The 18298-nt window shown below is 52.8% G+C and overlaps 1 protein-coding gene across 1 annotated transcript in view; it reads right to left on the reverse strand.

Annotated features, from left to right (window-relative positions):
* Positions 1–211: 211 nt before the first annotated feature.
* Positions 212–18298, reverse strand: part of SLC2A1 (solute carrier family 2 member 1) — a 29060-nt gene continuing 10973 nt past the window's right edge. The window contains exons 2-10 of the mRNA XM_019751168.3: positions 17004–17099; positions 5880–6040; positions 5540–5780; positions 4300–4462; positions 4015–4202; positions 3654–3758; positions 3090–3191; positions 1685–1888; positions 212–1309 (exon numbers count right to left, since the gene is read on the reverse strand). Coding sequence (XP_019606727.2) covers positions 1109–1309; positions 1685–1888; positions 3090–3191; positions 3654–3758; positions 4015–4202; positions 4300–4462; positions 5540–5780; positions 5880–6040; positions 17004–17099 — 1461 coding nt within the window. The 3' untranslated portion in view covers positions 212–1108. The remainder of the gene's footprint in view (positions 1310–1684; positions 1889–3089; positions 3192–3653; positions 3759–4014; positions 4203–4299; positions 4463–5539; positions 5781–5879; positions 6041–17003; positions 17100–18298) is intronic.

Raw genomic sequence — 18298 nt, forward strand, 5'->3', positions numbered from 1 at the left:
TGGGAATGCATGAATGCCAAGATATTTAGATTTTCTCTGGGTAACAGGGATCCATACAGATTCTTGAGCAATAGAGGGTGTTGATCAGAGGTGCTTGGAAGGGACTCGATGGAGAGTCAAAGTCTAAAGTCACTAGCAGTTGACTGCTTGCTTCTCTTTTACCTCCATCCAAATCTCCATACCCTTAAACCACAAGTATTTCAAAACCATGTTTCTAAAAACCAGCCATTTATATCTGTTTAGGTAAGTTACAGAAGGAGTAAGGTGGTGTATTTACAAGTTGGTTTGCCTAGATATACTATAACTTAGTGTCTGTATTTAATATTGACAACCAAAAATATATATATATAAATATCTTCCATCTATACACAGCAGGGCGGGAGCATCCATGTGTTCTTGAGTAATGAGTTCTCAGCCTCCCACGGCCCTTCTCCTCTCATGGTGATCATCTGGCCCTCAGTGCAAAGGAGACTAGAACCTGGTAGCGTAGTCTGGCCCTTCCCTCTCCCCCCGGCACCCCAGTGCTCCCAACTGGTCTCAGGCAAGGAAAGATTAATTAGAGTAGCTGGGTAGGAAGAGATGGGAAAGGGCAAGTCCTAATGGAGCCTGACCCCTAGGGTGGGGAGATCCAGGACTGCAGAAGTGAGTGGCCACAGCCACCTCTAGGGGTAGAAACCTGTAGTTCGTAGTTTGATTAGTGTGTCCTTGGTCATGGTCCAGCCCTACAGATTAGCTTGGCGAAGAAGGCAAGTGTGTCTAGGCAGGACTCGGTCCCCACCCTCAGGCACTGAGCCATTCAGGGTGAAGCCTGGAGTGTGGGTATAAGAGACTCTGGCTGATACAAAAATAATAACAAAATCAGTAATAAAAAAAAATTATAAAATCCGTTGCTTGTCTGAATAGATCTGAGCAACAGTCTTGCTTTTGTTAAAATCCTGGAGCTGTTAAAGTCCTAAATACTCTTCTGGACATCATTGCTGGCTGAAGAAAGGAGCCCTAGGCCCAGCTCCACTGAGATCTGCCAATTTGGAAGTCTCATCCAGCTGCCTACGCTCTGAGAGATCCTTGGGGCTGCTGGGAACAGGCTGGGCTGGTGGTGTGGGGTGCCTCACACTTGGGAATCAGCCCCCAGTGGGTGGAACAGCTCCTCCGGTGTCTTGTCACTTTGGCTAGCTCCCCCCTGCCGGAAACCGGAAGCAATCTCATCGAAGGTCCGGCCTTTGGTCTCAGGAACTTTGAAGTAGGTGAAGATGAAGAACAGAATCAGGAGCACAGTGAAGATGATGAAGACGTAGGGACCACACAGTTGCTGAAAGACACATACACACTTGGTTGGAGTCCTGACCCTAGATTCTGGCTGTAGGACCTTGGATAAGTCACTTTACCCCTAAGCTTCTGATATGAGAAAGGGAATACCCACCTACAACCTAGGAGTGCTAGGATGATTAAATGAGAGTCTGCCAGCACTGGGCATGTAATAGGCTCCAGGGAACAGGTTCCCACTACAGAGCAGAATGGAGACAATGCAAAGCCAAGGAAAGAACCCTGGGGTTGAGGTCAGGGTTCCTAGCTGTGTGACCTGGGCTTCTGAGCCTTGTTCTGCCTCAGCATAATTCCAGTGGGAACAGCTGGAAGAGTACTTCAAAGGTGAGAAATGGTATGTATAGAGACAACGGGTTCTCACCTCCACATACTGGAAGCACATGCCCACAATGAAATTTGAAGTCCAGTTGGAGAAGCCGGCAACAGCAATGGCAGCTGGGCGAGGCCCCTGGCTGAAGAGTTCAGCCACAATGAACCATGGGATAGGGCCGGGACCCACTTCAAAGAAGGCCACGAAGCCAAAGATGGCCACAATGCTCAGATAGGACATCCAGGGCAGCTGCTCCTGTTGAGAACAAGAATTGGGGGGGAGAGGGGAGGGGCGTTAGGGCTGTAATGGAGCCTCAGAGGAAATAAACTGCAGATGCAATCCTTGGCAGGGCTAAGAGCAGAAGGCCTGGGGCTGATACTGGATTTGTGGTGTGGCTTGGGTACCCTGCCTTGGGTCTCAGTTTCCTCATCTGAACAAAATGATTTACGTCCTGCATGGTGGTTGTGAGCTCCAGTCTACCCTCTGGGAATGATCGTGTGCTGTGCCTGCAGGGGCTGCTAAGAAGAGATCGGTGTGGTCCCCTAGTTCTGGTTGCGGAACAGTCTGCTTGTGGCAGGAGGAAGAACATTTCTGGGGGTGGGTGTTAGAAAGCTTGTAAGGCACCCAGCTCTGGGTTGGCACAGAGGAAGCCCCAGGCATGTGGTTCTATATATAACCATTCCCCTCGAGGCCACGGTATAAAAGTTAGGGGCTCTGGCTCAGATTCCAGAGCTGCTGCTCATCACGTGCTGTGTGCCAGACCTCTCAGCAATCACCAGACTTTCTGAGCCTTGGTTCAGCTATAAAATGTGCGTACCGGTGATTTCCTTGCACAGAGGTTGGACAAATGAGTGTTCGTGTGTGTGAAGTGCCTGGCACAGGGTTACCACAGAGGTTATAGTCACGGGTGTGGGGCCAACAGACCTGAGGTCGATGCCTGGGTCATCCTTTTATCTGCTGTTTTACTAACCTCACTGGGACTAGGTTTCCTCACCTGTGAAATGGGACTACTAACTGAACTACACCTTTGAGTCATAAGCTTTGAGTGAGATGAAGGCATGTTTCTACACCTCTGTGGTGAGGAGGGCAATACTTTTTAGGGCTGTTTGGAAGAAGAATTGAGGCTACAGATGAAAACTTTGAAAGGGTTAATATTGGGCAAAGCAACTCCTAGGGAGACAGAACTTGGGGTCTGGAGCTGGAGGTGCCATGGTGAGAAAGCCCCAAGCAGGGGGGAGCCAGTTCAAGGCAGGATGTGAGCGTGTAGAAGGACGCAACCTAAAGAGCCAAAAGTCAGGCCCTAGCCCTGGGGGGGGGGGGTTGCAGAACTAGGGAGAGCAGCACCCCGGGGTGCTGCTGGCCAGGATGGAGCTGAGACAGGCACTTTGGGATCTGAAGCCCATGTGAGCTTTGCACCCAGCCCTGCCACCTGACCCCCCAGAGTGTGGCAACTCACCAGTAGGGCCAGCGCGATGGTCATGAGGATGGCACAGCCTGCCATACCAGCCAGGCCAATGAGGTGCAGGGTCCGCCGGCCAGCTCGTTCCACCACAAACAGCTGTGGGCAGACAGAATGTCAGTGCCACCTCCACCTGGAGCCCCTTCGCCCATCCAGAGACTCGCCCCTACAGCTGGGAAAGCCACATGGCACTGCAGAGACCAAGGGGAAGATGGTACCGTCTCCTCCCTGGGGTTTGGCTTGGGGGCCACATTCGGAGTAAAGGAAAGACAGCTGGCCCTAAAGCCTCACAGGAGTACAGGAGGTGAGAGCTGGCCCCAGAGAGCCAGACAGCCAAGCACCCTGGCTGTGACCTTGGGCAAGCCATTGTATTTCTCTGAGCATCAGTGTCATCAGCTGTTTGATGTGAGTAATGAACTTGACAAGTTGTTGATGAAATCAGATAGCACTTAGGGAGCACATGACACATGCCTGGCTCGGGTAAATGCTGCCATTCAGTCATGAGGCCCTGAGCTGGACCCTGGCTGCTGACTGGTGGTGGGCAAGAACACAGAGACTCACCGACACGACTGTGAAGGCTGTGTTGACGATGCCGGAGCCGATGGTGGCATACACAGGCTGCTGCACCCCTGCTTTTTCGAAGATCCTTGTGGAGTAATAGAAAATCTATAGGACAGAAAAGTCGTTGGGGCTCGGCGTGACCTTGGGCCCTTTCCCTGCCTGTCCCCGTGGGCCCGGGACAGGGGCTGAGTAAAGAATGAAGGGGACGCTGCACCACTGCACTTACGGGTTTGGTTCTAAACCAAAGTTTCTCCATCGGTAAGGGCTTGTTTGCTGTTTTAAATTTGGGCTCTGTTCACAGCACGCACTTGACCACAGGCTTTGGCTGGGGCCACAGGAAGTGTGGGTGAGGGGCACTCACAGCGTTGATGCCCGACAGCTGCTGGGACAGCTGCAGCACCACGGCGATGAGGATGGGCTGGCGGTAGGCAGACGAGCGGAACAGCTCCAGGATGGTGACCTTCTTCTCCCGCATCATCTGCCGACTCTCCTCCTTCATCTCCTGCAGGTCTCGGGTCACATCTGCTGTCCCACGCAGCTTCTTCAGCACTGGGGGGTGGGGAGCCAGAGGGAAGGTGGAGGTGGCTCAGAGTGGGAAGAAGACTGGAGCCAGGGGGTGGGGAGGAGGGCAGGGCCCTGCCCGTACCATTCTTGGCTCGGTTCTCCTCGTTGCGGTTGATGAGCAGGAAGCGGGGGCTCTCGGGGCAGAAGGGCAGCAGGACGCACTGGATCAGGGCTGGGATGAAGATGATGCTCAGCAGCAGGGGCCACATCTCCTTGTTGCCCATGAGGGAGTCCAGGCCAAACACCTGGGGAAGCAGGGAGGGAAGAAGCAGCTGTGAGCGCCCCAGCCTTCAGCCCTGCTCCGTCCCCCTCCACCCACTAGCCTGCCCCGGCTTGTATCCGCTGCTGCTTTAGAGAAAGGGCTCTGCTTCTGAGGCTCTGCCACTAACTTGAGGCTAGGGTTTCCAGGCGGGAATTCTCGCCCATTCTCAGGAATTTTTTCCCACTTTCCCATCCCCAAATCTCGAGAAAAGTTGTTTGGGAAATCGGGAAAATCGGCTCCTTGAACCCAGTAATACCCACAATGGGAAATAAACGTACTACTCACAATGTACGTCTTAGGCATTTTTCCTATTTATCTCTAGGGTTTCCGGGCAGGAATTCCCGCCGGTTCTCGGGAATTTTTTTCACTTTTCCATTCCCAAATCCTGAGAAAAGTTGGTCAGGAAATCAAGAAAATCAGCTCCTTGAACCCAGTTGGTTGGTAGTATCGGCCGTCACTTTGTGGAAACGATTCATCGTGGAGAACAGAAAACAGTTTATGTCTTGGGATTCGGGAATGGGAAAATGAAAAAAATTCCTGAGAATGGGCAGGAATTCCTGCCTGGAAACCCTACTTGAGGCTTAACTTCTCTGAACCTCACTCAGTTGCCTCATTTGTAACACTAATACCTCTCGGCATTAGTGGGAGGACAGGACACACGGCTGCTCCTCTGCCATAGGACGCTTTGAGGGATGGAAAAGGGAAGCTTTCTGGAGAGAGGGTAGTGTATGTGCAGGCATAAAGACCTACAGGTATGAGTGGGGCCCAGCATGGTGAGGAACCAGTGGGCTTCCCTGCAGCTGGATCCCCAGGTGAGAAGTTTGAGTGGGCCGGGATGAGAAGGGTCACGTCATCTGGACTTGCTCTCCCCCCGAGGAGGCCCACCGGGAACTGTAAGTGGTGGCGTGTTCTCTGGGGCCTGTGCTAGGCTGTGCTCCACGAGGCTGCCCTTCTCTTCAGGGCTGTGGAAGGCTGGGTCGGAGGTCTAATCAGGTGTCATCTGGACACACCCCCAAGAGCCACTGAAGCTATGGGCTGGGGGCGGTGCTGCCCTACTCACCTGGGCAATGAGGATGCCGACGACGATGCCCAGCTGGTGCAGGGTGCCCAGCGCCCCTCGAAGGGCTGTCGGGGACACCTCCCCCACATACATGGGCACGAAGCCCGTGGTCAGGCCGCAGTACACACCGATGATGAAGCGGCCCAGGATCAGCATCTCAAAGGACTTGCCCAGTTTCGAGAAGCCCATGAGCACCGAGGACATGAAGGCCAGCAGGTTTATCATCAGCATGGAGTTCCGCCTGAGGGTGGGGTCACAGGTCAGATGGTTCCCTCAATCCCCCCAGACTCCCCACACCCAACTGGGACTCCCTGGGCAGGGCCAGAAGCCCTTTGCTCACCGGCCAAAGCGATTAACAAAAAGGCCCACCGAGAAGGAGCCAATCATGCCACCTACGGAGAAGATGGCCACGGAGAGGGACCAGAGTGTGGTGAGCGTGGCAGGTGGGATCCCGTCCCCATAGCGGCTGGCCCAAGTCTCGTTGTAGAACTCCTCAATCACCTGCAGGGGGAGAAGCAGCCTGGAGGGCAAGGCCAGGACCCAGTCGTTCCTTTCTCCTGGCACTCATCCCTCAGAAAGGGCCATTTTACCACAGGATGCTGGAGAGAGACCAGCACCTGGCACAGCCCCAAATTCACTGCATGTTCCTGTGCCAAGTCGCTCCCCTTTCGTGAGGCTTAGTTTTCTTAAGTGACAAACAAGGGGCTGGGCTCCATCTCCTGCTCTCATGCTTCCCCTTGGCATGTTTTGTGGCTTTGCATATTCAACAGGACTTGCTGGGAACCAACAGCCAATGACCAGTGGTGGAAGTTCAGGCATAGAGAGGAGAGGTTCAGAGAGAAAGTGTTCTTTCCCACTTATCCCTTTCTCCTTAAGGTGCTTAAGGCCCCAGCTCCTGTCACCCAGCCCTCTCCCCAACTCCCCTGCTGGGGAGGAAATACAGCTGGACAGATGGGTTCTGCCCTGGGAGGAAGGAAGAGCAGGCTCACTGACTGCACTCAGGGTCTGGTGTGACCAGCTTGCACACAAAACCACGTTCTTGAGACTCACACTGTGCTGTCTGTCCCCTAGGCTTACTTCCTTGTGGCTGGCCTGGAAGTTCCACCTTGAAGGACTTATGGCCTCCTCCCCTCTCCCAGGTGCCCAGCTGGGAGGTAGAGGGAAGGCCAGAACAAGGAAGCAGTTCTAGGAACTGGAGCCACCTGCCCTAGCATAGGCCTGCCCACTAGCCCTGGCCCTACCCAGGGGAGGGCCTGGCCGGATCCCAGGAATGTGACAGGCAGGCAGTACAGGTTCTGCCTGAGCATAAACACTCTACTCTCAGGCAATGCAGACACACATCCAGTGCCATGGGACTGGCCAGATCTACCCAGCCACATGTACAGCGGGCACAGGCCCAATGTACCCAGAAACAGCTTCCTGTGTACACAAACCATCACACACACATATTCATGCTCACATCATCTGAACATTCCTGGCTTCAGCCAGTCATAAACCTGCATGCCCCTCCTGCCCTCACCACTTGCAGCTCAAACTCAACTCCATTCGAACCCAACCCGTCCCAGTACCCTTGCCCACAATCATATGGCAAGTTCATGCACACACAGCAGTATGCGTCTCTTATACGATCTCCAAAAGCACTGCTCTTGGCCCTCCCTAACCCTCAAGCACCAGGCGTCTAGTGGAAGGAGGCTGTGGGAAGCCACAACTGCCAAAGGGGAAAATGAGGCCAACAGTCCCATTGAGTAGGGTGGGCCTGGCCCCATGGTTACAGTAGGTCCCTGGCCACTACCTATCTTTTTCCTGCCCAGTTGCTATGATCTGTCCAATGTCTGTAGACACCTGACAGAGGACGGGCTCTAGGGGACCAGGATAGATGGACGTGGGGAGGGGGTGGAGCGGTGAGGCAGTCCTAATCATCTACTTGTTTGTCCTAGGGGAGCAAGACAGTGCAGAGGTTAGGAACCTGGACACAATCAAGTTCAGATCCCAGCTCTACCACTTACCTCCAGTGTGACTCAGGGCAAATGATCTTGTCTCAAACGATAACAGAAACACCTACTATGTAGTGCTGCAGGGCATTAATGAAACAACCACCTTATGGTGTTTATATGGTGTCTGTCACCATCGCTGAGCCAAGGGACCCCACCACATTCCAGTATGGACCTGAGGGATGTGCAGACCACTGACAAAGTCTAACCAAGCCTACATCCCATAATTCAAAATCAAGGCTCCTGCCAGATATCAGTCTAACATCTCCATCTTCGCCCTCCATGGTTACTCTGCCTGGAGGGCCCGCCCTGCCTCACCACGCGGAAACCTTTTGAGATCCAGCTCAAAGGGTCCCAGGAGTCTATCCTCCCAGAGGACAGGGATCTCAGTGGATTCACACCAGGGTCTGTCCCAGAGCTGGTGCCAGAAATGCCTGGTGAGTGAAGGAAGAGTCAATGAAGAAAGGGCCTTGCTTTTGCAGGGGGCAGAGAGAGGCAGCTTTCAATAAAACAAAACACAAAGTGCTTGTGTTCTTCAAGGGACAAAGCCAAGCCCAGAGGAGGACAGCTTTGGGAACAGTCATGCTCCATTTATCAGGCTCTGAGGAGAATAAGCTGCTCTGGACAAGGGAACTGTCCAGATAAATGACACGCACTCCTCTGGGGCCCCCAACTTTCCTGATCCATCATCTGGGTAGAAACCTTTTCTTCCTCCTGTCACTCTCACTTCGCTGCCCTGCTGACCTATACGTGGAACTCCAGGACACTAATGTCCTTGGGGTTCTCTACAGGGGCAAGGAGAGGTATTTGCCCAGATGGCTCTTAACTTTTGCATTCTGCAGTTCTCAGAGTCTTCCTGTGGTTCAGAGACTTGTCCATAGAACTCTCAACATATTGGTTTCAATTTTGCCAAGAACTTAGCTAATGGAACTTGTTTGAATTGTGTGCAAAGAAAGAGCCACTAGATAGGTACTAAGTAAGGGCTTACTACCTACATGAGCTTAAGGATGTAGGCTGAGGTTTGTGTCTTGGCAGCAAGGGCTTTAAACCTCTTTTTGGGGCTGGCTGGAGACGCTGTGGACCACATTTGAGGTGTTACCGGAGCCTCTCTAGTTAAGTCCCCTGCTTGTGACAATAGGTCAGAGGGACCAAACCTTGTCTATGGCTGGCTCCTCTATGGTTCAAGAGCTCCTCTGCTACTCAGACCCCTTTATAGGGTTGAGAAAGGGTGAGCAGGCAGCCACTTTCACCTTGGCCCCAGGCTCACCCATCCCCCACCATACGACTTGCTACCCAAGCTGAGGCTGTGCAGTGGACTCCTGCCTCTTGATCTGGCACTTGAGATTTCTGGGAAGAAGCTGTGCCCAATTTTCCATCCCTGCTCTTGGTGTGTGGGCTCTGTGTCCTCTTGCCCCTGAGAGTCCATGCCTCATGTGGGGCTCAAAGCTGGCTCTAGGCCCAGGAAAGGCAGGGGGATCCCTGACAATCAGAAGAACCTAGGGAAAGGTTCTGGGATCACTGCTTCCACCCACCCAGTTACTGCCCTTAGCACCCATCCTAGCAGTGGCTGGGTGCCCAAAAGGGTGCTGGGTACCCCTCCTTACTGCTCCCCTAACAGAATCCCACAGAACCAATCTCCACAACAAGGTTACTGGCAACATCCTCGGCCTGGCTCATGTTTGAGGTGAGGTCAGGCGTGTGCCTCTTGTGAATGCTCCCACCTCACATGCTCCCACCTCACATGCTTCTCACAAGCCTGGGAGATACCCTTGATCCTGCCACACCCTCCATCTAATCAACCACCAAGTCCTTCCCATTCTGCCTCCTAATTTGTCCTACTCTCTACCCATGCAGCACCTGCCCTGGGTCTCACCTGGATTTTGCTCCTGGCATTTTCCATCCACTGAAGCCAGATTCCATTTCCCACAATTAATTACTCCCCAACATGGCAGTTGGAGCCCTGACCATCAAATACATAGGCTCAGCCATCCCTCTGCATCTTGGCTCACCCTTCCCAACCTCTCCACCCTGCCAAAGGTCTGAGTGAGTGCATTCTGGAGAGAAAGAGGGGCTCCTGTCAGTTTGAGGGGGGATTGTCAGGAGTTGAGGGGCTATTAGAGATCTCTGTCCACTTATCCCCTCATTGAACTAGAGGGCAGTGGCCCACTCGGTGACACTGTAGGGGCCAGCATGAAAAAGCAGGTCGGCTCTGGGTGGCTGAGATCCCTTGAATTGAATGGTTTCTAGTAAAAGGCTATTTCTCACCCCAGCAGTTCTCCTGGGGATGGGAGTGGAAGTCTTGTGTCATGTCTGAGTCCTTAGGAATAACCGCCCTCCTCTGCCCAGGCAACCCTGGATACAGGACCACACATCTGCCTGTCTACAGGAAGTCCTGACTTCCTATGTGCCCAGGCGGTGTCTGCAGTGAGGCCTGGCGTGAAGGGAAGCACGCTGCCCGGCATGCAGAATAAGCTGCTACTTGCGTCACCGTTGTGCTCTCAAGGACAGAACCACCACTTTCCGAGGAGTATTCAGGACAGGGTTTTCTATTTTCAAACTGCCAGAAGACAAAGCATTACCCTAAGGAATTTATAGTGTAGTCAAGAACCTGAAGGACAGCTCTGTCCTCAGACTCTGCCTGGCTGCCCAGGGCAGGGGGACCCAGAAGGTCTGCAGAGCCCCAGGATATGCACTTCAGCTCAGGGGCAAGAACAGCTGTCTAGGCCGCAGAGGATGAGATTACCCACCTTACAAAGGTGAGTTCCCTGCGAGACGGGAGCAGACAAGTCACAGTTTAGAGAAGGGATTGGGAAACATTTTATGTAAAAGGCTAGACAGAAAAATACTAGAATCTACAGACCACATAGGGCCTTTGTTGCTTATTTTTCTTTTTCCCCTCCTCTAACCCTCTAAAAATGTAAATAAAAAAGCTTAGCTCACGGGCCATACAAAAACAGGCCGCTGGCTGGATTTGGTCTTCCTGCCAACCTTTGATCTAGAATTCTAGACTACTGCCAAGAGAAGGGTTGTGTTTGGGAACCTCTGGCTGGTCTCACCATCCTTCCCGGTGGACATTCCTCTAGCCCAGGAAACCTGGGTCTTCTAGTTCATGCTGAGCAGGAATCAGAGTTCCCTCACAACCCTCTCTTCTCTCGTAGATGTTACTGTGTGGATGAAGGGGTTAAACAGCTTGCCACACTTTGAGCTTGTTAGGAGGAGGAAAGGGCCAGCGTGTCCAGCTTAGTCCCTCAGTCTGACCTTGACTCCTGTTTCCTGTTCCCTACCTTCCCCTCTCCCACCTAGCTGGGACTGCTCCCCAACCCTCAGTCTCCATAGCAACTTTCAGTCATACCCCACAGTCACCTGGTAGTTTAGAGCCAGATGCTACAGGTGGGGCTGAACAGATAACCCTGTCCCTTGGGTCCCCTGGGGCCTCTCCCCAGTGCCTGGGGCCCAGGCAACAGATAAGAGCTAGAAGCTGGGCCCCAACCCCAGGGCAGAGGAGCGGACCACCCAGGCTGCTTTTCAGGAAGAGTGCTGACCTGGCTTCTCTCCAAATCCAGGCCAGCCCTTGGTTCTGGCCTCCTCACTGGTCCCTGCCCTCCAGATTCGCCCCTGCAGACAGAGGGATTTCATCTCCCTATGGCCGCCCCTGCTCACAGCCTTCCTTGGCTCCCCACCACCCTCAGGATGAAATGTCTCCTCACCCACACGATACCCACACGCTACCTGGGTACCCCACAGCTCAGCATTTTCCTTTGTGCTGCTTCTTTGCCTTTTCCCTGGTAAGATGTTAATCACCTTTCAAGAAAGGTCCAAACACTCCTCTGGAAAGCCTTCCTGATAACCACTCCTCCTTCTCTATTGCAGTGGTTCTCAAACAGGGACAGTGTGGCCCCCCAGAGGACATCTGGCAATGTCCGGAGATATTGTTGGTTGTCACACTGGTGGGGTGCTACTGGCATCTAGCTGGTAGAGGCCACGGGTGCTGCTAGACATCCTACAATGCATGGGGCAGACCCCACAACACCAGAGAACTATCTGGTCCCAATAGTGTGAGAAAACTGTTCTGTGGGCCAGGTACCTTCTCCTTACCCCTTCTCTGCTCCCACTGGCTAACCCTTTAGCCAGTATGGTCTGATTCATCTCTGTCACTGGGACCCAGCACAGACTGGCGTAGAAAGAGTTGTCACTAATAAACAAGCCATGAATTTGAGGGGCTTAAGAGATGATGTATCTGTGATAGGATGTAATGGTGTTAAGAGACTGTACAACTATGTGTGGGAAACTGTGAAGATGTCTGCACATGACTGAGCTTAACTCAGCTTGAAAGTCAGAGCGGGAGGGAAAACTGGGTCGCAGCTGTAGGTGTGTGAAAGGGTGTTTTGGTGCTCGTCTGACTGTGTGCAACAGCCAGTGCTTCTACAGTGGTCAAGGATGCAGACTGGAGCCAGACTCCCTGAATTCAAATCCCTGATCTACCACTTACTGGCTGTGTGTCCTTGGTTTAATTGCTTAACATCTCTGTGCCGCAGTTTCTTATAAAACAGGGATTATAGTGCCTAGCTAATAGTGTTATTATAAGGAACAATGAATTAGGATTTCTACAGCACTGAGAACAATACCTAACACACAGTAATGTATTAGTGGAAATGGGGGAAGGGGAGAAGGGAACCAGAACTCTGGATGTAGACAGAGTTAAGGAGAGGCCACCTGGATGTCTGAGCGGCAGGGGGCAGAGGGCTTGGGATGGGAGGCAGGTCTTCAGTACTTTCATTCACCAAGTGGGTCATTCTAGGCAAGGCAGACCTTGCTGGCTCTCCAGACCAAGTTCCTCCTTTGTCAAACAAAGAGGGTAACCATCGGGCCTCTTCAGCCCCAACTGTCTGCTTTCTTCTGAGGATGCCTCATTTTCAGAGGTGGCTGACACTGTCCCTTGGCCAGGAACTCATGGTTTCTAAATGGCCTTTAGTCATTTCTGTTGGCAACTCAGCCCTATATGATGATCAGGAGGCCCTTGTTCATTTATTCCCTCTGTGGTTGGGCTCGCCTCCTCTGCCTCTACCTACGTTTCCTCCCTCCTTCGCTTCCTCTCCCCCACCCCCTCTTCCCCCAGGGAGATAGGAGGCCTGGCAGGGAGAAATGCTGGGGATGTTGTCCTCACTCACACAGCGTGACGCAAGGAAAGGGTGGTCAGGAGGCACAAGGCCTGGAGTCCACCTCAGCTCACCCCCTCACTGTCCAGGTGACCTCACCTGGCCTTGGTTTCCTCCTTTATAAGCTTAGCCCCACCCACCTTCTGAAGCTGCTGTGAGGAGATAATTAACGTGAGGTGCTTTGTAAACATTTAAGATGATATTATGATTAATTAACCACTTCCAGGAGAAAGCCCTTTGGGGCCTGTTTTATAGAGGAAACCAAGCTTCTGGTAATTAAGAGCACACCTGGCACCCCCACCATCAGTAGGGCAGTTTCCTCTGGAAAGCAGGCCAAGCAGGTCAACCCCGCGCAGTTTCCTCAGACAAATTCTTCTAAACAGACAAGAGCAGTCGATGTATTCGATGCAGGCAGTTAGCAATTCCGCACCAGTGCCACACTTCATGCCACCGCATCGCTGCACAAGCCGTGCCCACTGCCTGGGACAACTGCCCTCCTTCCCCGTGGGTCTGACTCACCCTTCAAGGTCTAGGGCAGCTGCCAGCTCCTTCTCCAGCGACTTCCTGTCGCTCCCATCACCCTCACCACAGCCTCAGTAATTCCTTCCTCTTTGCTCCCCTAACACCTTAAGCCCTCCACTCATTATACTCTGGCGTTTCCCAAGGGGTCTCCCCACCCCCTGGGTAGTTGAGTCTTTGGAGGATGGGGGCCCAGCTCAGCTCAACCCATGTGTTAGGACCAGGATAGGATGTGCCCGTTGTGCTGACAGCTCTGTTCCTGCCCAGTTTAGGTCATTACCTGGCACAGTCCTTGTTGAACGAAAAGGGTCGGCAGAACCAAATCACTGCCCTGTTGGCTCTGAGCCGTCCTTTCACCTCTTACTCTGGTGTCGTCTTCTCCCCTCTTCCCATGTTAAATTTATCACTTCTAATCTGCTCCTGCCTGGAGGAACTAAGGCCAGGCTTGTGAGAAGTGTTTGTAAAGTGCAAAAGTAAACAGACTGAGTTCCTGAGTGCGCGCCCCAGGAAACGCCACCAGATTTCAGTGTGTGCGCTATCAATTCTGGCCACTCCGGTCTCTGGCTTCAGTCCTCAGAGGCTGGTTTCTGAAGTGACCTTTGGACAGGTGCCCACAAATGTGCCTATAAATGCTGTTTACAAGCTCAGCTGGGCCCTCCGTGCTGCCCTCCCAACCTTCTAGACACCCTGGGCAGCTGCCCCACCCATCCGCACAGCAATCCTCGTCTTTCACCTGCTTCTAATTGGATGGGCAGCATAAGAACAGGAGAACTTCACTCTGGAGACCTGTCCACACCCGCAGCCTCAGAAGTACCTTAAGCCTTTCCAGCCACATGCCCACCCCTCCCTCCTAGAGGAACCCTCCTCTCCCCTTCACTCTCTCCTCTCTGTTGATTCCTTACAACATGTTTAAAAATAAAGTCTTTATATTACAAAAAAAAAACCCTAGCCAGACAACCCCTTTAGTGACCCACCCTTCTTTTCTCCCTTCTGAACCAAGTCTCTTGGAAGGGTTGTATCTACTTTCTCACTTTCCCTCCCTTTTCAACCACTGCAGGGAGGTTTCTACCCACATGGCTTCCCCAAGTCAGCCTTTGCCACCACTGGCCACCATTGGATCTTTCTCATTCATAAATTTGGGGCTGATTTGTGCAGGTCAACCCGTGGGGCTCCTGACAGCATTCCTTTACTCTGTTCTTCCACCCACGACTTATGGGAGTGCCTTAGGCTGGGCAGGCACTGCACGGCCCAAAGCAAACACCCGTGCCCTCAGGTGCTGCCATTCTTCCTCTGTTTAGTGAGATTCTGGTTTCCTGGCTTAGAGGTCCCAGCTCTCCCCCTGCCTAGGATCCTCCTCTTCAATGTGGATGTGCTCTGGGGCTTGACCCTTACTCCTCTCTTTGTTCCACAGTCTCTTCTCTCCTGCCATTTAGATATCAGTGACCAATTAGCAACTTTTCTCCAGCTGGCTACCTGCCTAAGAAACAGATTCCACGTTCAAGTGTTTCCTGTATGTCTTGGGCTGTATTACACCAAACCTCAATTCTTGCATGTCCCATGGGCACCTATTAGTGTCTCCCTACCTGTTCCTGCTCCAGACCCCACATCACGTAAGCCAGAAACCTGGAAGCCATTTTTAAAACCTACTCTTTTGTCCTCACACTGAACTAATGCCCATCCTTCCTACTCAGGGTTTATTTTTCTACCCCTCTGACAATAGCAGTTTTCTCATTAGTTTCCCTGTCTCTAGTCTCCAATTCTCAGATCCGTCCCACTACACCAGACGCCTGAATCATTTCCCTAAAATGCAAATCTGATCGTATCTGTTTCCTTTAATGACTCCCCATTCTCATTCCGAAGGCCACACTCCCGAGCTTGGCCATCGCGGTGCTGTCTACATGCCTGTTCTGATTGTCCCGTGCCATGTTGGTGGCTGGATATTTTGCAGAGGAAACCTACCCACAAGGCCCTTAGTGGCCAGGCTCCGGCTTATCTTGTGGACCTCCCCAACCTTCTCTCTCCCCCATTCACCCAAGTCACACATCAGACTTTCTCTCCTCTGGGCATTTTATTACCCCCTTTGCAGGCCCTCTGCTCACTCCCACTTGTTCTGTTTCTGGAAAACACCTCCTCTATTCTGATCTTAGATTAGATTCCTAGTTCTGTCAGTAACTCACTATGTGGTCACAGTCAGGACAACATTCAATTCAGTCGTTCTCACCTTTGGCTGCACATTAGAGTCAGTCGGGAAGCTTTCAAACTTCGATAATGTAGCCACATTATACCCGCAGCCCAGATCAATTAGATCAGAATCTGGAATTAGACCAGGGGACCCTAACGTGCACTCAACCTCCCTCTACGAATGTACAGACTTTCTGCCTGTAAGGACTTCCAAAGGGAGACAGCTCTGAGCCACACACCTTGGCAAGAGCTGTTCAGAGCACTAAGCAAAGCAGGGCTTGGGGCTGTTCCAAGCATGGGCCCACAGTCGCCATTTCAGGCGAACTTGGAAAAGTTCTGTCATGTCCGCTACAGCTGAGCATGACTCAGCAGGCTAGGCTTTCCTGGTGACCTGTTCCCCAGCATCAGGCGTAGCCCCAGCAGAAACCCTCCGCCTATTTGGAAGAGGCCCAGTTCTGACTCCCGAGACTGCCCAGTTCCCTCAAGAAGGCCCTGGAGCCTTGGGAGCCAGCTACACTCACTTTCTAGTTTTACCCATCTGGACCATGAATGTGCTCTTGACAGGAGGGCTGTCCACTCTCATTTCATTCTCCCCAGCAAGTGCAGAGTTTTAAACTGACAAGGTTAGTCAGAAAGAAGTTGCATAAACAAGAGTTTGGTTTCTGACTCCACCATTCACTAGCTACATGACCTGGAGCTCAATGGTCATTTCACCTGCCCTCATCTGCTCAGGGCCTCAGTTTTCAGGTCTATAAAATGTAAATCACCACCCATCCTCAGGAACATATGCAAAAGGCCTGGTTGTGGAGAAGGGACTTTCCTTTCCTGCCCCCTTTCCTCGTCTCTCCTCCCTAAAGCAAGTGGGCTGGGCTGGAGGTGATCACTGGGGTCCCTCCCAGTCCTGACATTCAAGTGAACAAGTGAGGACAGATCTGGGATGTGTCACGGGGAGAAGGAAATAAGCATACACCTTCACCCCCTGTAGTTCCCTAGGGCAAGACGCCATTTTTGTTTTGACTGGCACAGGGCCTCCAGGGAGAGGAGGCAGTTTCAACCTAGAACAGGATGCCTTACCAGGGAGTGTGCTGTGTGTGGATGGGTGTGAGCACGGGCTTGGGGACCACCTGGCCAGGAGAGCTCCAAGACAGGCTGGTGTTGTAGCTCCATCCCTAACTAGCTGGGTGACGCCAGGCAGGTTTCTTCTCTCTGGCCACTCTCCCCAACGCAGGATGGGCATGGTGGACGCTGCCGGCCTGGCCTGCTTATGGTGCTGCGTGAACGGCAGATGAGATGAGCACCACAAGAGTCCTCTGTAGTCGCATTGCACCAGGGATTGCTCTGATTATTGCAAATGTCTGTGTTGTACGGGAGGTTGCTGAAGATGACCTATTAAGACCCCATGTTTCTATGGGCCCCGAACTTCTTGACTTCTGCAGCCCCAAGATTTCAAAGCCAAAACTGAGTCTCTGGGCCTGTTCAGGGCCAGACAACTGACTGGTGAGGCAGATGGTTGAGTTGATGTAAATGACTGATACTCAAGAGGCTGGGTGTGTGAGGGTGTGTGGTGCACAGCAGAGGAAGCTGGTGTGAATAAGCCAAGGAAGGCACAGCACTCACCTTCTGGGGGGCATTGATAACTCCAGTGTTGTAGCCAAACTGCAGGGAGCCAAGCACTGCCCCTCCCACGGCCAGCATGAGGCGGCCGGTCAGCTTCTGCAGAGAAAAACACACTGTTACAGGCAGGTCTGGGCCCAGGTTACTACAGGGCAGGGCCTAGGCTGGCAGATTCCCTTGTTCAGATATCTTGCCTGACTCCTGGCACCACACCAGTCTTTCTCCCAGGAAACTTGGCCACTTCCTGACCTCAGGTGCCCAAACCAGCCCTGCTGACTTCTAGACACTGGGCTGGCCAGACCCATTCCCGGGGAGAGGGGAGAATTAGGGTCTTCTCTCTCTCTCTCTCTCTCTCTCTCTCTCTCCCCCTGCAGCCAGGTCTTGGCATTCTCTGGGGTCTCCTTCCCCTGGTGGAGCCATGCCTGGGGTCAGGTGGCTGCAGACTGATTGGGAGGCTCAGGAACCAGTGCCCCTACGTAAGGGATGCCAAATTACATGGGAGAAGCAGCATACATGGGGGGAAGAGCCCTGGATTTGGACCCAAAGGTACCAGTCCACTTGCCGCCTTGCTCTGTGAATTCTAATAGGCTAAGTGACAATTCCCCACTCCTCCCTGGCCCTGTTTGCTTGTCTGCGAAATGGGAACAGTTTCATGCTTATCAGCACTGGAGACGTGGTCCTGCCCTCCCCGCCCCTCCCCTCCATTCACAGGGTGAGATGAGGCAGAGACGACTGACTTCCAGCTCACTCGGGGGCAGGCTGGAGCTTGAGGCTCCCGATTCCCCACTCAGTGTCCCTCATGGCAACGATCTGTAGACCATGAGCCTCCTAGGGTTATTTGGACACAGATGACATACCAACCAGGAATGTGCTCTGGAAAAGTACATGACACAAGGCAAGTAAGGGTGTGGGAGCAAGGTGTTTCCACTGGGCAAAGAGCTAGGGGAGAAAAAAGGTGGAGGGTTTCTGTCTCCTGGAAACCAAGGGCCTGAAGGCGGCAGGCAGGAGGGCCCTGGGTGACAAGGTGCCTTGCTAGAAAAAGGGAGAGAACTTTTTTTCTTTTGAAGAAGCCAAGAAATGTGACATTAAGCAGGTCCTTAAGTGGCACTGAGAGAATGGAGCCAGGGGAGAGAAACCAAAGAACAACTCTGTGCACCGCACCAGGATAGGTAGTGGAGGGGAGGGTTGGCAAGCACACAATCCGGAACCACACCTGTGGGGGGCAAGAGTTTCAGCTCAGTCACAGCCTTGCTATATGGGCCTCGGTTTCCCTCCCAGAACCCAGAAGCTGCCCTTGA

This window comes from Rhinolophus sinicus, chromosome 14, assembly GCF_057876585.1.
Source record: "Rhinolophus sinicus isolate RSI-liver-muscle chromosome 14, RSI-T2T, whole genome shotgun sequence".
NCBI classification, from domain to species: Eukaryota; Metazoa; Chordata; class Mammalia; order Chiroptera; family Rhinolophidae; genus Rhinolophus; species Rhinolophus sinicus.